Source organism: Phocoena sinus, chromosome X (assembly GCF_008692025.1).
Source record: "Phocoena sinus isolate mPhoSin1 chromosome X, mPhoSin1.pri, whole genome shotgun sequence".
In the NCBI taxonomy this organism is placed as follows: Eukaryota; Metazoa; Chordata; class Mammalia; order Artiodactyla; family Phocoenidae; genus Phocoena; species Phocoena sinus.
In genome coordinates this window covers 105,033,188-105,055,657 of record NC_045784.1, presented here as the reverse complement: position 1 = coordinate 105,055,657, position 22,470 = coordinate 105,033,188, and the positions used below count along the sequence as shown (strand labels likewise).

General features: G+C 36.9%; 1 protein-coding gene across 15 annotated transcripts in view; it reads left to right on the top strand.

The window, feature by feature from the left end:
* Positions 1–22,470, top strand: part of THOC2 (THO complex 2) — a 103,289-nt gene that overhangs the window by 57,519 nt on the left and 23,300 nt on the right. For all 15 annotated transcript variants that reach the window (XR_004347990.1, XR_004347991.1, XM_032619258.1 and 12 more), the window contains 11 exons: positions 4,671–4,712; positions 5,150–5,280; positions 5,378–5,479; positions 9,763–9,847; positions 10,502–10,595; positions 10,998–11,078; positions 13,014–13,110; positions 15,140–15,257; positions 16,242–16,421; positions 17,244–17,408; positions 21,480–21,755. Coding sequence is in view for 13 of the 15 variants with exons in the window: in XM_032619258.1 (XP_032475149.1) it covers positions 4,671–4,712; positions 5,150–5,280; positions 5,378–5,479; positions 9,763–9,847; positions 10,502–10,595; positions 10,998–11,078; positions 13,014–13,110; positions 15,140–15,257; positions 16,242–16,421; positions 17,244–17,408; positions 21,480–21,755 (1,371 nt within the window). In the remaining 2 variants the exon portion in view is untranslated. The remainder of the gene's footprint in view (positions 1–4,670; positions 4,713–5,149; positions 5,281–5,377; positions 5,480–9,762; positions 9,848–10,501; positions 10,596–10,997; positions 11,079–13,013; positions 13,111–15,139; positions 15,258–16,241; positions 16,422–17,243; positions 17,409–21,479; positions 21,756–22,470) is intronic.

Below are 22,470 nucleotides of genomic sequence, written 5' to 3'. Positions count from 1 at the left end.
TCAAATGAGATACGTCTAAACATGAATTAGATACTAATAATTAGGTATTCAATTTTAGAGAGTTAAAAAAATAGTTGTCATGAATTTTTTAGATCATAATAAGTTATCACTTATGTAAGCTATCACTACACTAGCTTTTGATGATTTTTAAAAAAGCGTTAATAATATACTTTAATCTATTTCTGTCTTTAAATATAAGATGCCACTTTAAAGTAGCAGTTTCATTTCCCTCAAGAGTAGATTTGATTTTATGTAGGAATGCCTTTAGCTTCTTTACGTTGTAGTGATAGATGTTTTTTTCCCTCTCATTTTTGAAATTTGTTATAAATTAGTAACAAATCAAAGAATTATCAAATAAAGGAAATTTTTGTTGCTGGGGTTTCATGAGTGAACTAGTCAAGGGTAGTATGGACACATCTCTCCATTTTTAAAAAAAATACATCTTTATTGGAGTATAATTGCTTCACAATGCTGTGTTAGTTTCTGTTGTACAACAAAGTGAATCAGCCATATGCGTACATATATCCCCATATACCCTCCCTATCCCACCCTCTAGGTCGTCGAAAAGCACCGAGCTGATCTCCTTGTGCTGTGCTGCTGTTTCCCACTAGCTATCTATCTTACATTTGGTAGTGTATATATGTCGATGCTACTCTCACTTCGCCCCAGCTTTCCCCTCCCCGCTGTGTCCTCAAGTCCATTCTCTATGTGTATGTCTTTATTCCTGCCCTGCCACTAGGTTCATAAGTACCATTTTGTTTTTTTGGGTTTTTTTTAGATTTCATATATATGCGTTAGCATACGGTATTTGTTTTTCTCTTTCTGACTTCACTGTGTATGACAGACTCTAGGTCCATCCACCTCACTACAGATAACTCAATTTTGTTTCTTTTTATAGCTGAGTAATATTCCATTGTATATATATGCCACATCTTCTTTATCCATTCATCTGTTGATGGACATTTAGGTTGCTTCCATGACCTGGCTATTGTAAATAGGGCTGCAATGAATATTGTGGTACATGTCTCTTTTTGAATTATGGTTTTCTCTGGGTATATGCCCAGTAGTGGGACTGCTGGGTCATATGGTAGTTCTATTTTAGTTTTTTAAGGAATCTCCATACTGTTCTCCATAGTGGTCAGTTTACATTCCCACCAACAGTGCAGGAGGGTTCCCTTTTCACTACACTCTTTCCAGCATTTATTGTTTCTAGATTTTGTGATAATGGCCATTCTGACTGCTGTGAGGTGATACCTCACTGTAGTTTTGATATGCGTTTTTCTAATAATTAGTGATGTTGAGCAGCTTTTCCTGTGCCTCTTGGCCATCTGTATGTCGTCTTTGGAGAAATGTCTATTTAGGTCTTCTGCCCGTTTTTTGATTGGGTTGTTTGTTTTTTTGATAATGAACTGCTTGTATATTTTAGAGATTAATCCTTTGTCCGTTGATTCATTTGCAAATATTTTCTGCCTTTCTGAGGGTTGTCTTTTTATCTTGTTTGTAGTTTGCTTTGCAAAAGCTTTTAAGTTTCATTAGGTCCCATTTGTTTACTTTTGTTTCTATTTCCATTACTCTAGGAGGTGGATTAAAAAAGATCTTGCTGTGATTTATGTCAAAGAGTGTTCTTCCTATGTTTTCCTCTAAGAGTTTTAGAGTGTCCGGCCTTACATTTAGGTCTTTAATCCATTTTGAGTTTATTTTTGTGTATGGTGTTAGGGAGTGTTCTAATTTCATTCTTTTACATGTAGCTGTCCAGTTTTCCCAGCACCACTTATTGAAGAGACTGTCTTTTCTCCATTGTATATCCTTGCCTCCTTTGTCATAGATTAGTTGATCATAGGTGTGTGGGTTTATCTCTGGGCTTTCTAACCTGTTCCATTGATCTATATTTCTGTTTTTCTGTCAGTACCAGAGTGTCTTGATTACTGTAGCTTTGTAGTATAGTCTGAAGTCAGGGAGTCTGATTCCTCCAGCTCCATTTTTTCCCCTCAAGACTGCTTTGGCTAGGTTCCCATAACTTTTAACTTATAGGTTATATTTTCCTATTTCTAAGTTATTTTGATGGATCTTATTTAGACCCTAACAAAAAGATTCTTCTATTAGAGTAGTTTTAAGACATAAATGTGTAGTTCTTAGCCTATTATATGGCATGTAGTACTCAATGAATGATAGTTAATAAGGACGGTGACAGTAATGCCATAATTTACTTAGATGTAGTCTAAGTCACAAATTTAAATATTTTTCATTTTTTTCCCTTTTCAGTTTTTCCATGGATGTTGGTGGGGGGGATGGTTCAGGCAGTAATGTGAGCGATGGGGAACGGCAGATGAGGCTTCACTCGCTCGCCTGCTGCTCACCTCCTGCTGTGCGGCCCAGTTCCTAACAGGCCATGGACCGGTACTGGTCCTCGGCCTGGGGCTTGGGGACCCCTGCTCTAAAGTAGCATTTGAAACATTCATGGGTTAGAGGTACTAAAAACAGGACATTAGTAATAAAAAAGTAATTTATCTAGTTATATCTATGACTTACTCCAGCCTTTATTTCTCAGCTCTCCAAAAGCCCCTTCTTGATGAACCTGCTTTTTTTTGGGGGGGGGGGGGCAGTGCTCAGTAGTGTTATGCAGCCTTGTCAGCTGCTCTGTTGTTATAGGGCAAGATTGGAACCTGCTTGGGGTCATTTATAGCTGATGGTCTGTGTAGACATAATTGTGAGTGCTCAATTTTATTCAAACTTAAAATTCAGTTCCTAACAGTACATTGGTAAGTGTAGTCTTGATCTTAAAGAGATCCTGAAAGATCTCTCTTTTCTAGATTCTTACTGACAGATTCTTACTGATTTTCTAGATGGTTACTGACAAGTAGCCTTGTCAGTTCCTCAAAGATAGGAACTCTCTACTGTTCATCTTTGAATTCCCAGTGCCTGGCACATAGTAAACAAATGAATGAATGAATGAATGTCTTTTGTCCCTCCCCATCCTTTCTTTCTTCAACTTCTGCCTGGCCATTCAATAAAACTTCTGGTATTCTATTGTGGGAATGGAGAGTTTTGTATGTGCTCTGAATTAAAAAGCAAATTAAGTTAAACTAAATGAAAAAGCATCAGGGGAGTGGAATGTGTAAAGAAAATCACTTTTACATGTATGTACATCTTGTTTTTTTGTTGTTGTTCATCTTGGTTATAATTAGCCTTTGATAGAAACCTTTTCTTACTGCTCTTCTAGATAGTTTCCTTGTGCTTTCCATATTTCTTTCTCTCTTTCAAATTTTCCTGCTTGTGAAATCTAGAGAATTGACAAACAGACATTAGAAACTAATATAAGTATCTAGTAAGAGGAATTAGGACAGCTTAGTAACTAAGAAAATGTTTTATTTGTATGGAGAAAACTATTTATAGCTTTATTAGGTTCATTTGAATGATAGTATGCTAGCAAAGGAGTAGCTTAACTGCCTTTATCCCCAACACAATACCCTATAAACTGGATTCTTCCAATTATGACATACCGTTATTTCTGCCTCCCAGTGTACACACAGTATGCCACCAGAATTACCATCCCCTTCCAACAAAATAAAAGCAACTATATAGTTTGTTTTCTGCCAGGCCACTCTTTCATAACCTGACTCCTTATTTGCTGACCAGGATGTATGTTGACTTAATAATCGTTTCTGTGAAAGGGAACCATATCTTTTTAACCTGCCAGTTAAAAAAGTGTGACTCTGTATGTTTTCCCATCAAGGTAACATGGCTGTCCCTGAATTACTCTTATGTGAAAACGTTGCACGGAAGTTAGACTTCCCTGTAGTAACACCCATTAACTTACTCAAGCATGAAAACATACATGCACAAAATATCCTTATCTACCAATAAGGTATGTTAGCTGCATATTAGCTTTTCCCTTTCTCATAGTTGGTATTGAGCTAAATACATTCCAGAAATCTAGATTGTCCTTGAGTATCAGTGCTTCACCTGTCCTTTTGGCCTTTGCGCACTCCCCCAACACTCCACCTGCCTATACACACACAAATGTTACTCACAATTTCATTTTGTATGTATAGACAGCATTGTCAAACATGGCACTTCAGCAGCCCACCTGCAAATCACTGATAAAATAATGACCCACGCTTTTTCATTCAGTCTGTCCAAGTTAGGAAGTGGTTGGTCTTTGTCAGCAATGGTATTAATATTTTGGGCCTATTTCTTAGGGCTTAAGTGGTGGTGAATTAAAACATAGCTTTGGATTTCTTTGGGTTTAATTTTTGTTGTCGTTGCTTTAGTGTTAGATTTTACCAATTCTGAGGGGGAAAACTAGAACATCTTGAAGGAGAAATGCAAATGCATTATAACTAAATTGTGCTGGCTACAATTTTATAATAAATACTCAGATCAGTTTTAGGATGCTTTGGTTTGTGATAATGAGGTTGAGAAAAGAATTGGCTTATAAAACTGGCATTTAAAGTTCATGAATGTCACAAATTATTTGGAGGTTAGAAATGTAGATGAGAATTTAAAATGTTAATTGGTAATACTGACTATGTAAAATCTACATGTGTGTAACAAGTAACGAAATAATTCACAACTACATGCAAGTTAATTTTTTTTCAAATTAGAAATGAAATTGTGACAGCATAATCTTAACCCTTTTGCATTTTATTTATAGTTTTTTTTAATTTTAGTTTCAGTCTGATGGAAGCAAACAAGAAGATAAAGAGAAGACGGTAAGAGACTAGAAAAATCCAATGTGTCTAATGTTTGTCTAGGTACAGCATACTGTAAATTTTACTGTGAACAAGCTTTAATCACCTATGTGAATAACTATTTTATACTTTACATGTTGAATGTAGCTTTTGGCATATCGTACAAAGTATCTTTTAAGATTGACAGCCTCCTGTTTTTGAGGATTACCATGTTGAGAAAGGAAAAGGGATAAAAAGTCCCTCATTCTTGCTACCCCTTTCCTTCCCTCACCTCATTTGCTTTCTTAGATGGAGAAACACAAATAACCATTGTGAAAAGTACAGTGATAGTGTGGGGAATTAGATATGGTGTGTTATTAAATCAAGGAATGGCAATTTTTCCAAGGCTTACATAAATTTGTTGGGGGGGGTTAATATGCACCTCTTAACTGAAATAATTTTTCCTCCATTTTTCATAGGAAGTTATCCTTAGCTGCTTGCTTAGCATTACTGACCAGGTATTACTTCCATCTCTTTCTTTGATGGACTGCAATGCTTGTATGTCTGAGGAACTGTGGGGAATGTTTAAAACATTTCCATATCAGCATAGGTAAATACATAGTATTTTTGTATTTTTAGCTACTATTCTAGTGCACTAACCTCTAAGTGTTTAACTTTTCCTAATTCTTCATCTCATCATTTTCAAGATATCGTCTGTATGGCCAGTGGAAGAATGAAACTTACAACAGTCATCCACTTTTAGTAAAAGTTAAAGCTCAAACAATAGACAGAGCCAAATATATCATGAAGTAAGTTTTAATTTATTTTTCCTCTTAATATCTGGATCTGATTTACTTTCTTTCAGCAGCTTATGTCTGAGCCTCAGTTTTGAGGAAGCCCAGGAGTATTTGCTAATGGTGTAGCTAATTATATACTACACATAGAGTGACTATCAATTTTTGTGGTTTTTAGCTCATTTTGACTACCATGCTAGTTTTTGTAGTTGTCATGTTTGCACAGCTATAAAATCTGATAAAAATCCTCTTTAGGATGCATTATATTATAGGATGAGGTTTTTTTTTTTTTTAAAGGAGAGCATACTGTGTAACCTTCGCTCAGTTTGCATAATACATTCAGTGGCTTGTACAAGGTAGTCAAAGTTCTAGGAATTTCTGTTGAAAGTTATAATAAAGATTTATTTTTTCTTTCTGGAAGATCTAGTAGAATCATGCAGAACTATCTCCTTAGGGAGTCAACTTTTGAAAAATTTCTAGTTTTTTCATTTGTGTGCTTTATCTTCATGTCATTAAAAACATAAGAGTGGGGCTTCCCTGGTGGCTCAGTGGTTGAGAGTCCGCCTGCCGATGCAGGGGACACGGGTTCTTGCCCTGGTCCGGGAAGATCCCACATGCCGAGAAGCGGCTAGGCCCGTGAGCCATGGCCGCTGAGCCTGCGCGTCCGGAGCCTGTGCTCCGCAACGGGAGAGGCCACAACAGTGAGAGGCCCGCGTACCGCAAAAAAAACAAAACAAAACAAAAGAGTGATGTTAATCTATTGATACTTCCTGATAAACTGTTTGAAGTTTAATTATGAAAATTGTATACTTCAGATCAGTATTGGTTTAGATACTAATTACACTGCTGTATTGCAAGGGTTTTCAGCAAGGCTGTTTATTATCATTTCTTTTACATTTGTGCAGTCGTATGGTTATTCTAATTAGAAGTAGTACATTCACTGGTTTAACTAACAGTATGCAATGACACTTTTTTTTTAAATAGTAAATTTATTCATTTATTTATTTATGGCTGCGTTGGGTCTTTGTTGCTGTGCACGGGCTTTCTCTAGTTGCGGCGAGCGGGGGCTACTCTTCGTTGTGGTGCACGGGCTTCTCATTGTGGTGGCTTCTCTTGTTGTGGAGCACAGGCTCTAGGCATGTGAGGTTCAGTAGTTGTGGCTCGCAGGCTCTAGAGCGCAGGGTCAGCAGTTGTGGTGCACAGGCTTAGTTGCTCTGCGGCATGTGGAATCTTCTCAGACTAGGGCTCGAACCCATGTCCCCTGCATTGTCAGGCAGATTCTTAACCACTGTGCCACCAGGGAAGCCCCCAGTGATACTTTCTTTGCTGAGTGATATTGTCGTAAGTCACAGTCTACCAGGGAAACAGGTGTGTGCACAATCACAGTCTGGTTTAATAGATGCTGTTATAAAGTTCTATGGGATGATAGAGAGGAGAATGAATATTTCACCCCATGGAAGTTGGGGAAGGCATGGAAAGAGATGATATTAGAACTGGTCCTTCCAAAAGAGTTCTAGGCTTAAAAATTCCCCAAGTAGAGTTTCTAGCTTAACAACAACTAATATTTTTGAAGCCATTACTATGTGTGGTAGGTGCTGAACTAAGTGCTTTATATGGATTATTTAATGATACATTAAATTTTTTTTTGATAAATTTATTTATTTTTGGCTGTGTTGGGTCTTCGTTGCAGCACGTGGGCTTTCTCTAGTTGCGGCGAGCAGGGGCTATTCTTCATTGCAGTGCGGTGGCTTCTCTCGTCGTGGAGCACGGGCTCTAGGTGCGCGGGCTCAGTAGTTGTGGCTCACGGGCTCTAGAGCACAGGCTCAGTAGTTGTGGCGCACGGGCTTAGTTGCTCCGAGGCATGTGGGATCTTCCTGGACCAGGGATCAAACCCGTGTCCCCTGCATTGACAGGCGTATTCTCAACCACTGCACCACCAGGGAAGCCCCGATACATTAAATATTGAATCTGTCTCTTCCACTCTCTACCACCACTAACTTAGTTCTTTTATCTGGATTGTTATAGTGCCTTGTATTATTCTCTTTCTTCAAAATCCTTTGGTGACTAAGCATTGCCTGCAGGTTATATGTCAGACTTTATGGCTTGGTGATATAAGAGAACCTTCATGATCTGTCTCTCCCTATTTCCATCCTCATTTCCCGCCAATTCTACCTCTAGCTGTACTGAGCCCACTTATGTTTCCCTGAGTGTGCTATGGTCTCCTTTTCCTTTGCATATAAATTTTTGTTTCTTTTGTTTGTACAGGTTTTCCCTTACCTCTTTTTCCTCTCTCCATCTGGTGACCTCATCATTGGACAGTGGGCTCCAGTGTCACCTCTGTGAAGCCTTTCCTTGCACATACCACCAAGCACAATTGATTGTTCTTTATTTGTGCTACCACTATGTCATATGCATATAACTACTATCATACCGCTTATGTATATTGCTATGATTATTTTTCTTTTTAAAATTATCTAATTTTTGGACTATTTTATATATTCACATGGTTTAAATTGTAGTAGATATGAAAAGGTAGACAGTAAAAAATCTCTCACCCTGTCCACTCAGTTCTCCCAAGGAAAAAAAAAAGTGGTCACTGTTTAGTTGCTTATTTATCATTCCGGCTATTTTTATGTATATGCAAGTGAATACAAATATATTATTCCCTCCCTTTTTATACTATTGATAGCATATAATAAGTACTGTTCTATAAGTTGCTCTATTTGTTTAAGAATATAAAAAATTTTTAAGTGGTTTTAAATCTACCTCCCCAGCTGGACTGAGCTTGAGAGCAGGTGCTGTTACTCATCCTTGTATTCCTGGTGCTTAGCATTTTGCCTGTCACAGAAGACATTAATATGAATTAATGAATAAGTAAATTAATACAAATGTTTATCACAGAAGAATATGTGCAGAATTTTGAATGTACTCGGATTTTTGTTATATTTGTAAGCTCAGCTGTTTCACCAGCCTTGAATAATATGATTTTGATATTGATTGAACTTTTTAAGTTGAGAATGGAATGTATTAATTTATTGCTTGGGAATTTCACAAGTTTTGATTACTGTTTAAAACATGAATTTTCTATAGGGCATCCAGTAATTCATGCCACAAATGTTCATTGATTGTGTTCCATATGCCAAGCACCATGGTTGCTTGAGAGGAGGACATAATCAAGAGAATATTCCTTTTATTTATTTTTTTTTGGTGTTGGGGGAGAGGAAGCAGAAGGGAATGGGATAAAAAATATGGAAAGGAAGGGTTGGCTTTGGTAAGTAGGAGGGCTTGCCTGAAATAGTAGGGTTAGAAGTAAGGGCAGGTGGTGGTAGAACTTTATTTGTGCTTCAAATAAAGCTTCAAAGTAGAACAGAGTATAGCCAAAGTTTAAAACTGATGGGTCTCTCTTTTCCATGGGACAAAAAGAAACTGGGCCATGCAGAATGGGAAAGGGAAGCAGTTGTTGATGAAATAATTTTGATTAATGGATCAGTTTTGTCATAAGAAGTTTCTTAAGATAATTATATCAAGTTTGTCACTTCCAGAATGGTCACATTCCTTGAATTGTCAACTAAATTCATTATTTGCTTCATTACATTTTCACTCTAGAAAGCTTCCTGTCACTTGTTAGTTTTTCAGGTTTCTAGATTTATTATGTAGTAATTTCATCAGAAGAGTTTAAGATCCTGTGTAATAATTGTTTTGAATTTGTAAGCATTTTGTAGATATAAATTTCCAAAATGTTAGTAAAAGAATACTGAGTAGAGGGAGAATTAAAGAGGAAGGACAAGAGTAGAATTGATTTTTCAAGAATTGTTTACTTTGAATATGAAAACCAGAGAACTTCTTATATCAAGGAGTGCAGCATTAGCTATTACTCTGTTAGGGTCATTGAGACAGATGGCATGAGGCATTTCAAAGTATTACACCAAATTTGATATCTTAATCCCTAAAGTGATAATGAGCCCTTCTAAATCTAAAATAATTATTCTCTGTAAGAAGAGTTTTATGTACTTGTAGAGTACGTTAAGAGTTTTAATGCTTATTAGACTATTATTATAAAATGAACATGTGTATATTGTAAATGTTAAGCATTAATACAAAATTTTAATACCCTTTTGGAGAATGCCTAATCAAAATAGCCCAAGTCCTGTAGTAAAGCATATGATGAGGGTGGTTGTTTACATGGATCCATTTTGGATATTTGGGAAATAAAATTTTTTTCATGATGTAACAAAGCTACCAACATTAAAAGGGAAATTACTTAAGATGATCCCTGCCACCTTTTTCTCCCCTTGTAGGCGTCTAACCAAGGAAAATGTGAAGCCTTCTGGAAGACAAATTGGGAAGTTGAGCCACAGCAATCCAACCATTTTGTTTGATTATGTATGTTTTGAGGTTAATACTATTTTCAGGGATTTTTCTTTTTGTAGTCTTTAAATCAGCACAAGTGGAAATAGAATGATGTAGTTTAAAAATGTTTGATAGTTTTAGGGGACAAAAACTTTAGCAAATGAAACATTGTATGGTTATTCTAAAAACAAAATTTAGTATGTAATATGTTTAACACATTGATCTACTTTTCTAACAATGAGTGACAGTGCTACTGTTATTAAACAGACTAACATTGTCTTGTGTACCACATTTTGAGTTATAAAAACATTAATAAAGTGATGCATTATTTGTTGATTTTAGTTTTTAGAAACATTTGAACAGCATTTCATTGTGATTCAGATGTGACACTTTCATGTTTAGAAAGAGATTTCTAAAACACATTTGACATAAGTCTAGCCTCTATAATTCCAAAATTCAAGTTTGGATGCCCTGGAATTATTTCCTAATTGGAAATTGTAGCCTAAGAAAATATTTTCTAAGGAAATGATAGAATAGTAGGTTTTATATAAATACACAATGGAAGGAAACTAATTCTAAGCATTATTTCTTTTGAAAAATAAAGAAGTGTAGCCATTATTTAGTTAGCACGATAAAAGTTCTCTTTTGATTAGTCAATGCCTTTTATTCTTTGTTGCTGTCTTCCAGATCTTGTCACAAATACAGAAGTATGATAACTTAATAACGCCTGTAGTAGATTCATTGAAATACCTCACTTCGTTGAATTATGACGTCTTGGCCTGTATCCTTTCAGGTGAAGTAATAACATAGATTTCACGTTTCATAGATCTTAGTGGTGAATGTTTTATTTTCATTCTAAGTTCCTTTAGCAACCATCTGAGGTTGATTCAGTTGGCTGATCGAGAGGTTGACCAGTTGGGAGTTTGTGTGTGTGTCTGTGTTGTATACTGAGAAAGACAATGTTAAGATTACTAAATATCTTTGATATAGTTAGAATCTGCTTGCTGAAAGCTGGGAAAGAGGCTAAAAAAGAAAAGTTGGTACTACAGTGAGTGTATTTTTCCATAATTGGTAATAAATTGGAGCTAACAATTTATTTTCCAAGGGGTGGCTTTTTGTTGTTGTTGTTTTAGTGGTCTTTGTTAGGGATGTGGTGACAAATTTTTTTCTTAATATATGAAAGATTGTATCATTGAAGCTTTAGCTAATCCAGAAAAGGAGAGAATGAAACATGACGACACAACCATCTCAAGCTGGCTTCAGAGTAAGTATTTTTATTTTTCCAAGGATGAAATTTCCATCTTTTGTCATTGCTGTGCTATGTATTCTGTTACCTATGCTAAGAGCCTATTTGTCAAGTGCTCTTGAGAATATCTAGCCACTCAACTTGTTCTACAGAGGGTCCATGTCCTTGGCTGTGTAAGGAGGTTCATATGGTACTTAATTCATTTTCTAACTCAAGAGGCCAGTATTGGCTGTGATAGCATTTGGGCAAGCATTACTGGGGAGATGAAAGTTCCCATCCATTCTGTTACTTTAGAAGAATTAATCTTTTTTTTAAAGATTTTTTTCTTGATGTGGACCAATTTTAAAGTCTTTATTGAATTTGTTACAATATTGCTTCTGTTTTATGCTTTGGTTTTTTGGCTGTGAGGCATGTGGGCTCTTAGCTCTCCAACCAGGGATCGAACCTGCACCCCCTACATTTGAAGGTGAAGTCTTAACCAGTGAACTGCCAGGGAAGTCCCTAGAAGAATTAATCTTAAGGGAACTATTCTCCCTTCTCTCCTTTCCATCCTGAGGTTCCAGTCACCTTAAAAGAACAAAAACTTGGTTGTTTAACAAAAAGCCCTAGCCTTGTTTTTTTTCCTTGTACCTTTGATTTCTAGCAGCCAGTTACATTTTCTTTCAACCTGTTGTGTCTCTGGTAGCTGAATCTTGCAGTAGCTTCCCATTGCTCTTTGAAGTCTGCAATCTGTAATAAATCATACCAGTAAGTTCTTTTGGAATCAGGTCCTTTCTATACTAGCCTCATCTTTTGCCCCTCCCTAATATTCTAGGTTCCGTTAATGCTGAACTTCTTGCACTTTCCATGGCCTTTTGCACATGTTATTCCCTCTTATTGGGGTACCCTTGGAGTACCCTTCTATGCCCACTCATCTCTTCCAACACATTTTCTACTTATTCATTAGATTTCAGCTTAGAGGTCGCTTTCTTTGGAAAGCTTTCCCTGTTAACAACCCAAAAGTCAGAATAAGGTGCCCCTCTTCTGTACTTCTATGGAACTTTTTATTCATCGTAGTTATTTTAGTTTAGTTTTCTATATCTCTCTGGACTGTAAGTTCCTTGAGGGCAGGACCTGTGTTTTGTCCATTGTCCTTTAGGTGCTCAGCAAATAATTCTTGAAAAGGCTGCAGATCACTTGACTTTACTGGGGTCTCCTCCTCTTTTTTTTTTTTTTTTTTTTTTTTTAAAAAGGCCACGCCGTGCTGCATGCAGGATCTTGGTTTCCTGACCAAGGATTGAACCCATGCCCCCTGCATTGGGTGTGCCAAGTCTTAACAATTGGATGGCCAGGGAAGTCCCTCCTGCTCTTGTCTTGAGTGGGGTTTTCTCCCTACTAATGTGATAAGGACTCTTGGCTAAAATTGGTCTTTTGATTGCTTCTTGGTCTGGCAATGTTTCCTTGCCCCTCCACAACTAGTCGCATGTTCCTAGATAAAATGAGATTTTTTTGTGTGACTCAGACATTTGAGGGGCAGGTGTTTTGTTGATCATTCAAGTTTACTGAGTTATCTGCAAGATTTTGTTGTGGCCTAATTAATGTCACAAGTTATGGAATCAGGCCGTATAAGTTTGAATCACTGTTCTACCTCATACCAACTGTGTGTCCATGAGCAAGTTACGTGACCTCTCTGTTCGGAATTTCCCTCATCGATAGGTTAATACCAACCTGAGATAATTACTGCAAAGGTTAAATGAGATAATTACATAAAGAGCTTAATAGATTGCTTGGCATATGTATGGTCAATAAATATTAGCTATTATTAATTATAAAATTCTGTTCAGTGGCATCAGCAATACAATTTTTCCCACCTCATTTTGTTTTGGAAATTTCGTTGAAATAACACTTAATATTGTGCTTTTTGTTTTATGAACTGTTTTTTAAAAAGCCCTATTCCTTTTTTATCTCATATAGGTCTGGCTAGTTTCTGTGGTGCAGTTTTTCGTAAATATCCAATTGATCTTGCTGGTCTTCTTCAATATGTGGCTAATCAGCTAAAGGCAGGCAAAAGGTATTCATAGCAAATTATATGTAAATGAAATTCAGTAATTAGAGTACTTCTGCCGGTATTGGGATACTGACATTGCTATTATGTTGAAAAACTGTTTGTTGGTTGTAGGCTTAAGAAAATAATTGCTCACTTATTTATATGGAATTCTTTAATTAAAAGAAATAACTTAAAATATGCAGAAAGAAATGTAATATTTGGCTATATGTGTAACTCATTAAAGTAACTAACTCACTTTGACTACCTGTTAGGCTTTTGAATAAATGGTTGATATGGTATATTGTAAATCCTCTTACGGCAAAACTCATTGCACTATTGATTATGCTACTGGACAGTAATTGGCCTTTACATTGAACATTTGGTAGGAATGTGTTTATTTTGAGGGTATGTATAGTATCTTTAAAACACAACTATTTTTTGAATTTAAACTTCAGAGATAGTTAACACTAGTGCACCTTTTGGACATTGTCTTCTTTTCTTTATAAATACTGAGTTTTATTATTTTATTCTGGACCAATATCAGTGCTTAGAGTTTGAATTAGAATGTATATTAAACCCCATCAGCAATAGACTGACTAGACTCAAAAGAACTGGAAATGGTTTTCAAAAGCTTTCTGGTAGAAAGCAAACAGAAATCTGTAAAGCTATCTGGTGCTCCAAACAAGTATTACCTAAGTAATTCTTGACAGATTATTTTGGTTTAGGGAAAGCTTTTAAAAAAATTAGGTTTGGGATTTAATCCGCATATATCACTTGCTTTATACTCATCTATTGGCCATTCGTATACATTTTACTCTTCTGTGTCTGTATAGGCCAGGAAAACATCACATTACTTTTAAATCTCTAGTTCAGTTTTCTGTACTGTGATATAGTTTTTGTGACCATCTAATGAAAAGATTGTTTAAAGGAAAAACAAAATATTTCATTGGTACTTGTTGCATACTTATTTGAAGAGGACCCTCTTGTTTTCAAAAACTGTTTAGAGAAGCAAGGCAAGTTGAGAGAGTAAGCACTTAATAAGAATCTTAGAAAACTGTTCCTTTGTCTATTAACTTGTGTCTTGGGTATACCTAGCTTTACCTTTCTTTGGAAAAACATCTGTATTTGTTCTGTAGGAAAAAATGTTTTTCCTTATCTTCATTACTTAACAAAGTAAGGAAGATCTTGGAAGTCATAAGGTGTTATTTCCATTGACAGTCCTAAACTTTGAGAATTCAAATGAATAACTGTTGGCACAGTAATAAATATGTGTAAGGCAGGCCACTAAACTGTCATCTTAGGCCCAAATATCACAACTTGGAATTTGCATTTCCTTCCTTTTTTCCTTTCTCCTCTCCCTCCCTCCATTCCTCCCAAGTGTGTGTGATTGTTTAAGGAGATGGCTCTATACTATCAAAAAATATATATTGAGCATCCTGTACTGGAGGATAAAAAAAAAAATGTTATGAAGGGCATTATTGGGTTGGCTGCTAAAAATGAAATATGACCTGTATATTAGATAAAAGTATTGTATCAGTGTTAGGTTTACTAAAGTTGATAACTATTGCTGTGGTTATGTAAGAGAATAGCGATAGTCTTAGGAAACACATTAGCAATTTTAGGGGTAATTAGGAATTTTAGGTACCTCTAAAATGATGTTACTTACTAGATAAGTTACTCTCACATAGTTCAAGAAAATTGTGTGAGAGAGAGAGAGAGAGAGAGTGTGTGTGTGTGTGTGTGTGTGGGAGAGAGAGAGAGAAGATGGGGGAGAGAGAGAGAAAACAGAAATGATAAAGTGAACAGGATGTTCACAATGTTAATAACAGGTGAAGTAGGGATAAAGGCTATGTGGGTGTGCTTTGTACTATTCTTATCTTTGTATCCTATCTGTAAGTTTGAAATTACTTCCAAATAAAAAGTTAAACATATTACATGCCCCAAATATTTATATACTAATAATTTAGGGATTCTTAGTATATTAATTACAATTCATTTTTACTTTTATGTTTGAAGTTTCAACTATAGACTATTTCTTATTATTCCTAAATAGTTTTGACCTGCTTATATTGAAAGAAGTGGTACAAAAAATGGCAGGAATAGAAATTACAGAAGAAATGACAATGGAGCAACTAGAGGCCATGACTGGTGGAGAGCAACTAAAAGCTGAGGTGAGAATTGCTCTTTTTGTTTAGTGACTCAAAATTCAAAATGTATGCATGCTCCCTTTTAAAATTGCATCAAAAAAAATAAAATACTTGGGAATAAACATCACCAAGGAGGTGAAAAACTTAAAAGCTGAAAACTATAAAACATTAATAAAGGAAATTGAGGATGATTCAAAGAAATGGAAAGATATCCCATGCTCTTAGATTGGCAGAGTTAACATTGTTAAAATGGCTATGCTACCCAAAGCAATCTATAGATTGAATGCAATACCTATCAAATTACCCATGACATTTTTTACAGAACTAGAACAAATAATCCTAAAATTTATATGGAACCATAAAAGACCCAAAATTGCCAAAACAATCCTGAGGAAAAAGAACAAAGCAGTAGGCATAACCCTCCCAGACTTCAGACAGTGTTACAAAGCTGCGGTAATCAAAATGTACGCATGTTCATAATAAAGAATTTAAACAGCACATAAGTACATAAAGCTAAGTGTCAAAGCCATACATACCCTCCTCTTAAAATCGCCCCCACCTCCCTTTTAAAAATTGCGATATACTAGTTATTTTAACCTTTTTAAAAAAGCTGAAACAAAGTGTAAAAGACAGTAAGTAATACATCTGGAGGGAAATAAATATCAAATCTTCTGTGGTCCTTGATACCCCAACGGGCATAAATCTGACAGTTGTTGACTCTGCCCCACACTGACTAAAGGATAATCCTTTATAAGGGACTGCATGGTAGAAAGTGGAAAATATGTAGAAGTTTAAAGACAGTTGACAGTTATCTTTAAGCCAGTGACTAAAGCCAGTGGCAGTAATAGTGTCAGTAAAATAAATTTGTAAAGAGAGGGAAGGAATGTAGAGTGTGTGGGTTTGTTATCTTCAGGATTGTAACCAAACCCTTTCTGTGTTTTTTCTTCAAATCAGATGGCATGTGTTATGTACTGGTACACTGGTAAAGTTATGTCTTCTCTTTTGCAGGGTGGTTACTTTGGCCAGATAAGAAACACTAAAAAATCCTCCCAGAGATTAAAGGATGCACTATTAGACCATGATCTTGCTCTTCCTCTCTGTTTGCTTATGGCTCAGCAGAGGAATGGGGTAATCTTTCAGGAAGGTGGAGAGAAACATTTGAAACTCGTGGGAAAGCTCTATGATCAGGCAAGTTAAAGTGGCCTTTGTGTTTCTGTGGGTTTTTAAATCTTGATAGTGGAAAATATAGAATGTGATACAATTTGAAAAATGTCATTTTGCACATCATATATATATCATATGATATATATTATATACAATATATAACATGTAATTATATAATTATATATATAATAGACATTCTGGAAATTGGGACTCTTTGCAAATTATGATATTTAAGAGATGAATCTAGGGGATATAATAATATGTATAATGTTTTCAGTTAAGTAGATAACTTCAAGTTGTTTGCTCTCATCTTTTCTGATCTCTGGAAATCTGGAATTTCAGCCACAACAAAGTAGATACGATCTTCATTTATAAAATATATTTTAAAATATTAAGCACCAAAACCTATGGTTAGCCTACAAAATGTGTTTAACTGTCACCAACTATATTACAAGGAAATAAAAAACATCATGCATATTTTATAAAGTTTTCGACTTTTAAGGGCCAAGAAAATTGACTTGCATATACATAAAATTGTTCTATGTGATTTAGATAAATATATTCTGCTACTAAAGGTGGTGAACAATAGCTTGGAACTTGAGACCTTGGTTGACTATTAAAGTCTTAGATTAGTCAACTTTTCAGGACTTGAGTATCTTTTTTGTAATATGATTATATGATTAAGTTTGTAGATTGTCTCCAAAGTTCTTTCAAGTAGTAAAATTTGAATTCTTAATTGTTAATCAAAATATTGTTAAAATATATCTTAGTCATTTTGGAAAATGTTATGTTGGTTTAGTAAAATGGTAGCACATTTGTGTTTTTTGTCTTATTTTTTAAATTTAGTGTCATGATACCCTGGTACAGTTTGGTGGGTTTTTAGCATCTAATCTAAGCACAGAAGATTATATAAAGCGAGTGCCTTCAATTGATGTGCTCTGTAATGAATTTCACACACCCCATGATGCAGCATTTTTCCTGTCTAGGCCAATGTATGCACACCATATTTCGGTAAGTATAAGTATCTTTGCTGCCATTCAGGAATGATTCCACATTACTACTTAACTGTTTTATTTGTAAATGCATTTTAATTTGACATAGAGAGAGAGAGTTGCTCTTTTGTTAATACTCAGCTGTGTGCAGTGGGCAATGAAAATATCCCCTTTAAAAAGTAAGTCTTACTAGTTCTATAATTTTATTGTTACTACACCACCAGTTGTCCAAGTTGATGTCTTATGGGCCCTCTAGAACTGTAGTTCTCCAACATTAGTGCAGCTCATCAGGGAATTATTAGAGAATCACCAAGGAAGCATCTTAAAAACTCAACCCCATGTCCATAAATTCTAATTTAGTAATTTGAATGGTACCTGGGGATTTTTGTTTTGTTTTTGTTTTTTTAACAAGCACTAGATGATTCTGATGCAGGCGAATGTGGTACGTCATTCTGAGAAACACTCCTCTTGAATACAGAGAATCCTGTTTCCTCAGTGACAGTATCACTGTCAGACAGTTGACTTGCTATTACACGTACTGCCTTGAAAGAAATAAAGACTGACAGACTTAACCACCCCCAAACATTCTAAATACTCTTGGCACTCTCTGTTGTGTAACTTCTAGGAAAGGTATATTCATGGCTCTTGTTTTATTTCTCTCCACCTAAATGAAACAACTGACAACAAACAACAACAAAAAGCAAACTAGAGCCCTCCCAAGCAGGGTATCCTGTTAGTGACTGTATTGAAATTCAAGTAAGGTTGTGGGGGAAGAGAAGACAGCCCTCCTTCCTTTTCTCTATCTGCCACCTGGACTCTTCCCTTTAAAGCAGTTACCTCTAATAGGAATTTACTTTTCCTTTTCCCTCAGGGCCATGGTCAGTACTCTGTTTGGAAACTGTGGTACTTCCCCACTCTGACTGGAGCCCAAGCATATTCTTCATTTTTCTGTAGGCTTAGATTCTGACCCTTCTGTTTATCTGTTGTTGTTTTTTAAGTCTGTGCTATGCAAGGCTTTCACTACAGATTTTGAGGAAGATCTTGTTCCCTTATCTTTAAGTAGGCTCCCTTCTTGTTCCCAGTGGGGATACAGGGCTGTGTAGTAGAGTGAGGGAAAAGGTGCTGAGAAATTTGGGATCTAATTGATCATTTAATCAACCATCAGCTGTTAGTGTTTACATATCAACTGCTACAGTCTCACACTTACCCTCTAACAACTAACTAAATGTTAATTGATTCAATTACCATTTGTAATACTGTGCTGTACTCTCTAGAGGGAAAAAGGGAATAAGGGAGTAGGATTGGGCTTCTTCTTCTCCTTTAGACTCTCTCAATCCAGAAAATTGTTATGCTCTCTTTGTGTAGTTATGTTTTGTGTTGTCGCCCCACCCCACAGTAGATCAGTCTCAGCTATACAACAGGGGACCTGATTTCTTGAAGGACTGAGGTGGGAGAATTGCTTCATCTCAGAAATTCTGACCTGCCCTGTGCTATACTGAGAAGTGACACACTAATCAGCGCTATTGAACCCTAGCAAACAGGAACACCTGGTTGCCTGAGGTTGGCTGAACTTTTCCAGGTCAGAAAATGGAGCAGGTCATTCATACCAACAGCTACTTTTTCCGTAGCCTGTGTAAAATATTGTGTCTTTGTCATTTAAGAGATAAAAATATCTAAACAAAGAAGTGTCATTTTCCTTTCAAGTTTGAGGAGAAAAACAGAGAACTATACAGAGGTGGCTATACAACCAAATCAGGGGTAGGCCACATGCCACCCCCTGGAAAGGGAATTCCTCGGCAACCTTGGTTACACTGGATTGGGCATCCAGGCTTTCCTAGGGATCCTTACTTTTGCCTCTTGGGTGAAAGCCCCTCTTGAAGAACCTTTGATGAGAGAGTATGAGTATTAGAGGGCTGCTAGGTCCCTTCCATAAATTGACTATTGGCAGGCTCTCATGGGAATAACATTGTTAGGCCAAGAGCTTTTTGAACAGTAATTAGAAGTACAGCAGGGAATTCCCTGGTGGTCCAGTGGTTAGGACTCTGCACTTCCACTGCAGGGGGCATGGGTTCGATCCCTGGTTGAGGAACTAAGATACTGCATGCTGCGCGGCACGGCCAAAAACAAAAAAAAAAGTACAGTAACAGTGAGTATCAGTTCTATTCCGTAGGTCTAGTTCCCCAGGTGACTTTGTAGAGCTGTTATACTTATCCACTTGACTGAAGATGTGAGCTTGAAGAAGGGTTAAACTGACTTTAGGCAAGGAAATATTTGTCCTAGGCAAATATGCAGTATAGCTGTCTTTTCTGATCAAGCTTTTTTTTCAACTAGATAGGAATGAGGGGGGTGCCTGGAAATAGAAGTCACAGATTCAGAACCAAAGGATTAGGGAGACTGGGGCTACCCTATAACACTGTCATACCTACCTAATTTTCAGTTTTAATTGCTGAGAGCCACCTTGCAGCACTGATCTGAAAGAAAGGCTTTTCCCCTAGTTCATATTCTAAATATGACCAAGTCAGGTAGATAAGCTATCTTATTTAGGTAGTTTCATCACTGTTTTATTCTGTGTTTTGTTAGAACCTCAACAGCTGTCTTTCCGTTCACATAGATTCATATTAGTTGCCTTCAATAGGACCCACCCTCAAAAATTTAAAAGCCTTTCTTATCCCAGCTGCTATTCTCTCAGGTCTCTGGTGTAATTGGGACCTCTCTCCTAAGTAATGTTCTTTATATTTATAGCTTTGCCACCTATGTGGCCTCAATAGTTACCAGCATGCTCTCTAAAATGGGGAAAACAGGAGATAATTTTTCCCACTTCTAAAGTAATTGTATGATTCTCAGAGCCTGTTGGAGATATGCTGTGGAACAAAGAGTACTTGGCATGCCTTCAATCCAGTGAGCCTGGGGTATGGAGCGCTCAGGAGGGACGGCAGCTGGACTGTAGGAGCCAAGACTCTTTGCCTATCACGATGCAGAACTGGAAGTGGGACCTTTGACTTCAGACTTTCTAGTTCTGGGCTCCATGTTTAGCACAAACTGTAAATGATTTAAGTGCTTTCTAGCATAAAGAAGCAGCTAGTTTTAGATCTCCTCTTAGGTTCATCTTCAGGGATGATGCCTAACCCAGACAGTTTTCTGGGTGAGAGCTCTTCGTCTCAAAGAGACTGAAGGACATGAGATAATAGCAACAACTCCACTTTGTATTGTTTTCTTTTTTATGTTTGATACACATTCTATGAACTAATATGTAGTCCCTCCCATCGTACTAACAGATTCTTTTTCTCATACAATTAAGGGTATGGCCTTCCTCTGACTCTCCCCCAAATTAGGATAAACCAATCAGGCCAAAAAAAGCTGTGGTTTAAGTCAGTTCCCACATGCTTTAAACTCCAGTATACCATAGCCATTCAGAGAAAATCATAATTTAGCTTAGCAATAGGGTTACCAGTTGGTCCTGGTTTGCCTGAGACTTTCCCAGTTTTAGCACTACAGTCTTGCATCCTGGGAAACCCCTCAATCACTGGAAAACCTGGACAGTTGGTCCCCCTACTTAGCGGTCTTATGGTAACGTTCTCATAACCTTTCTTTGTGTTGATCCAGCTTCTTAATTGACAAATCGTAACAGATGATAGGGGCTACATGTAGCGATAAAGCATTCTGTTGTTGGTTGGCTGTTACTAGTTCCATTCTGCCTCTTTACTAGTGTTAAGACCCTCTACTTGGTTCCCTTGAATATCTCAAAAGCAGGAGTGGAAACCCTGCATGTTCAATCCTTGATGCAACAGCAAGAGAGAGTAGGGTGGGGGAAATGGACAGGGGGCCCACATACCCTATTCACTTACTCAACAGGTCAGATGCAATAAGAATCTTTGGAAAAGCTCATAGTAAGCACACAGGGCTAAATATTGAAACAGCTTCCAGGGATGATTTATCTTAAAAGAAATGTTGTTGGTAAGAAATTAGGATTCCTCCAACAGTTTTGATTGGTCATCTTCTGATTCTTGAAAAGGGAACATAGGTTTTTATACTATGAAAATCAGTGCTATAAATTATATTGTATGTGTGTGTGTTTACTTTTTATCTCCAGTCAAAGTATGATGAACTTAAAAAATCAGAGAAGGGAAATAAACAGCAACATAAAGTTCACAAGTACATTACATCATGTGAAATGGTGATGGCTCCTGTCCATGAAGCAGTGGTTTCCTTACATGTTTCCAAAGTCTGGGACGACATCAGCCCTCAATTCTATGCCACATTCTGGTCATTGACAATGTATGACCTTGCAGTTCCACATACCAGCTATGAACGGGAAGTCAATAAACTTAAAGTCCAGATGAAAGCAATTGATGACAATCAGGAAATGGTAGGTTTTTGGTCTAGTAGCTCAAGTACAATAACTTCATGGTATTAATTCAACATTATCCATACTTTGGAATTGTATTAGCTCAGGTTCCTATCTTGTTACATAATGTTTTTCTAAGTGGGTTTAGAGGTTATCCTCTCCATGGGTGGGGCAGGGGCTTGGTGAGTACGTGGAGGTTATGACCAATCAAAAGGTATTTGAGGGCTGTGTTAGCAACTTAAAATGATCTACTTAACTCCAATTGCAAGAGCAATAGGAATTCCCCAAAGGAGAATTCTTTAGGAGAAAGCTTTATTGAAGAGGTGAGTCTTGAACCGGATAGGCCTTGAAGATAGGTTCAGTTTGGAAATATGGAGGCAAATTGGTGACTGTAAAGCTTCAGCAAAGGTATGAAGTAGTCTGAGGTTTAAAGAGACCACTTTTACTGTGGCGATTGGGCTTAGTGATAAATTTGAAAGGTTAGGTTGGGGCCAGGTGACGTAGAGCAATGAAAGTTAGAAAGGAAGGCTTGAGGGACTTCCCTGGGGGTCCAGTGGTTAAGACTCCGCGCTCCAAATATAGGAGGCCGGGGTTTGATCCCTGGTTGGGGAACTAGATCCTGCATGCATGCCGAAACTAAAAGTCCACATGCCGCAACTAAAAGAAGATCCCGTGTGCTGCAACGAAGATCCCACGTGCCTCAACTAAGACCCGGCGCAGCCAAATAAATAATTAG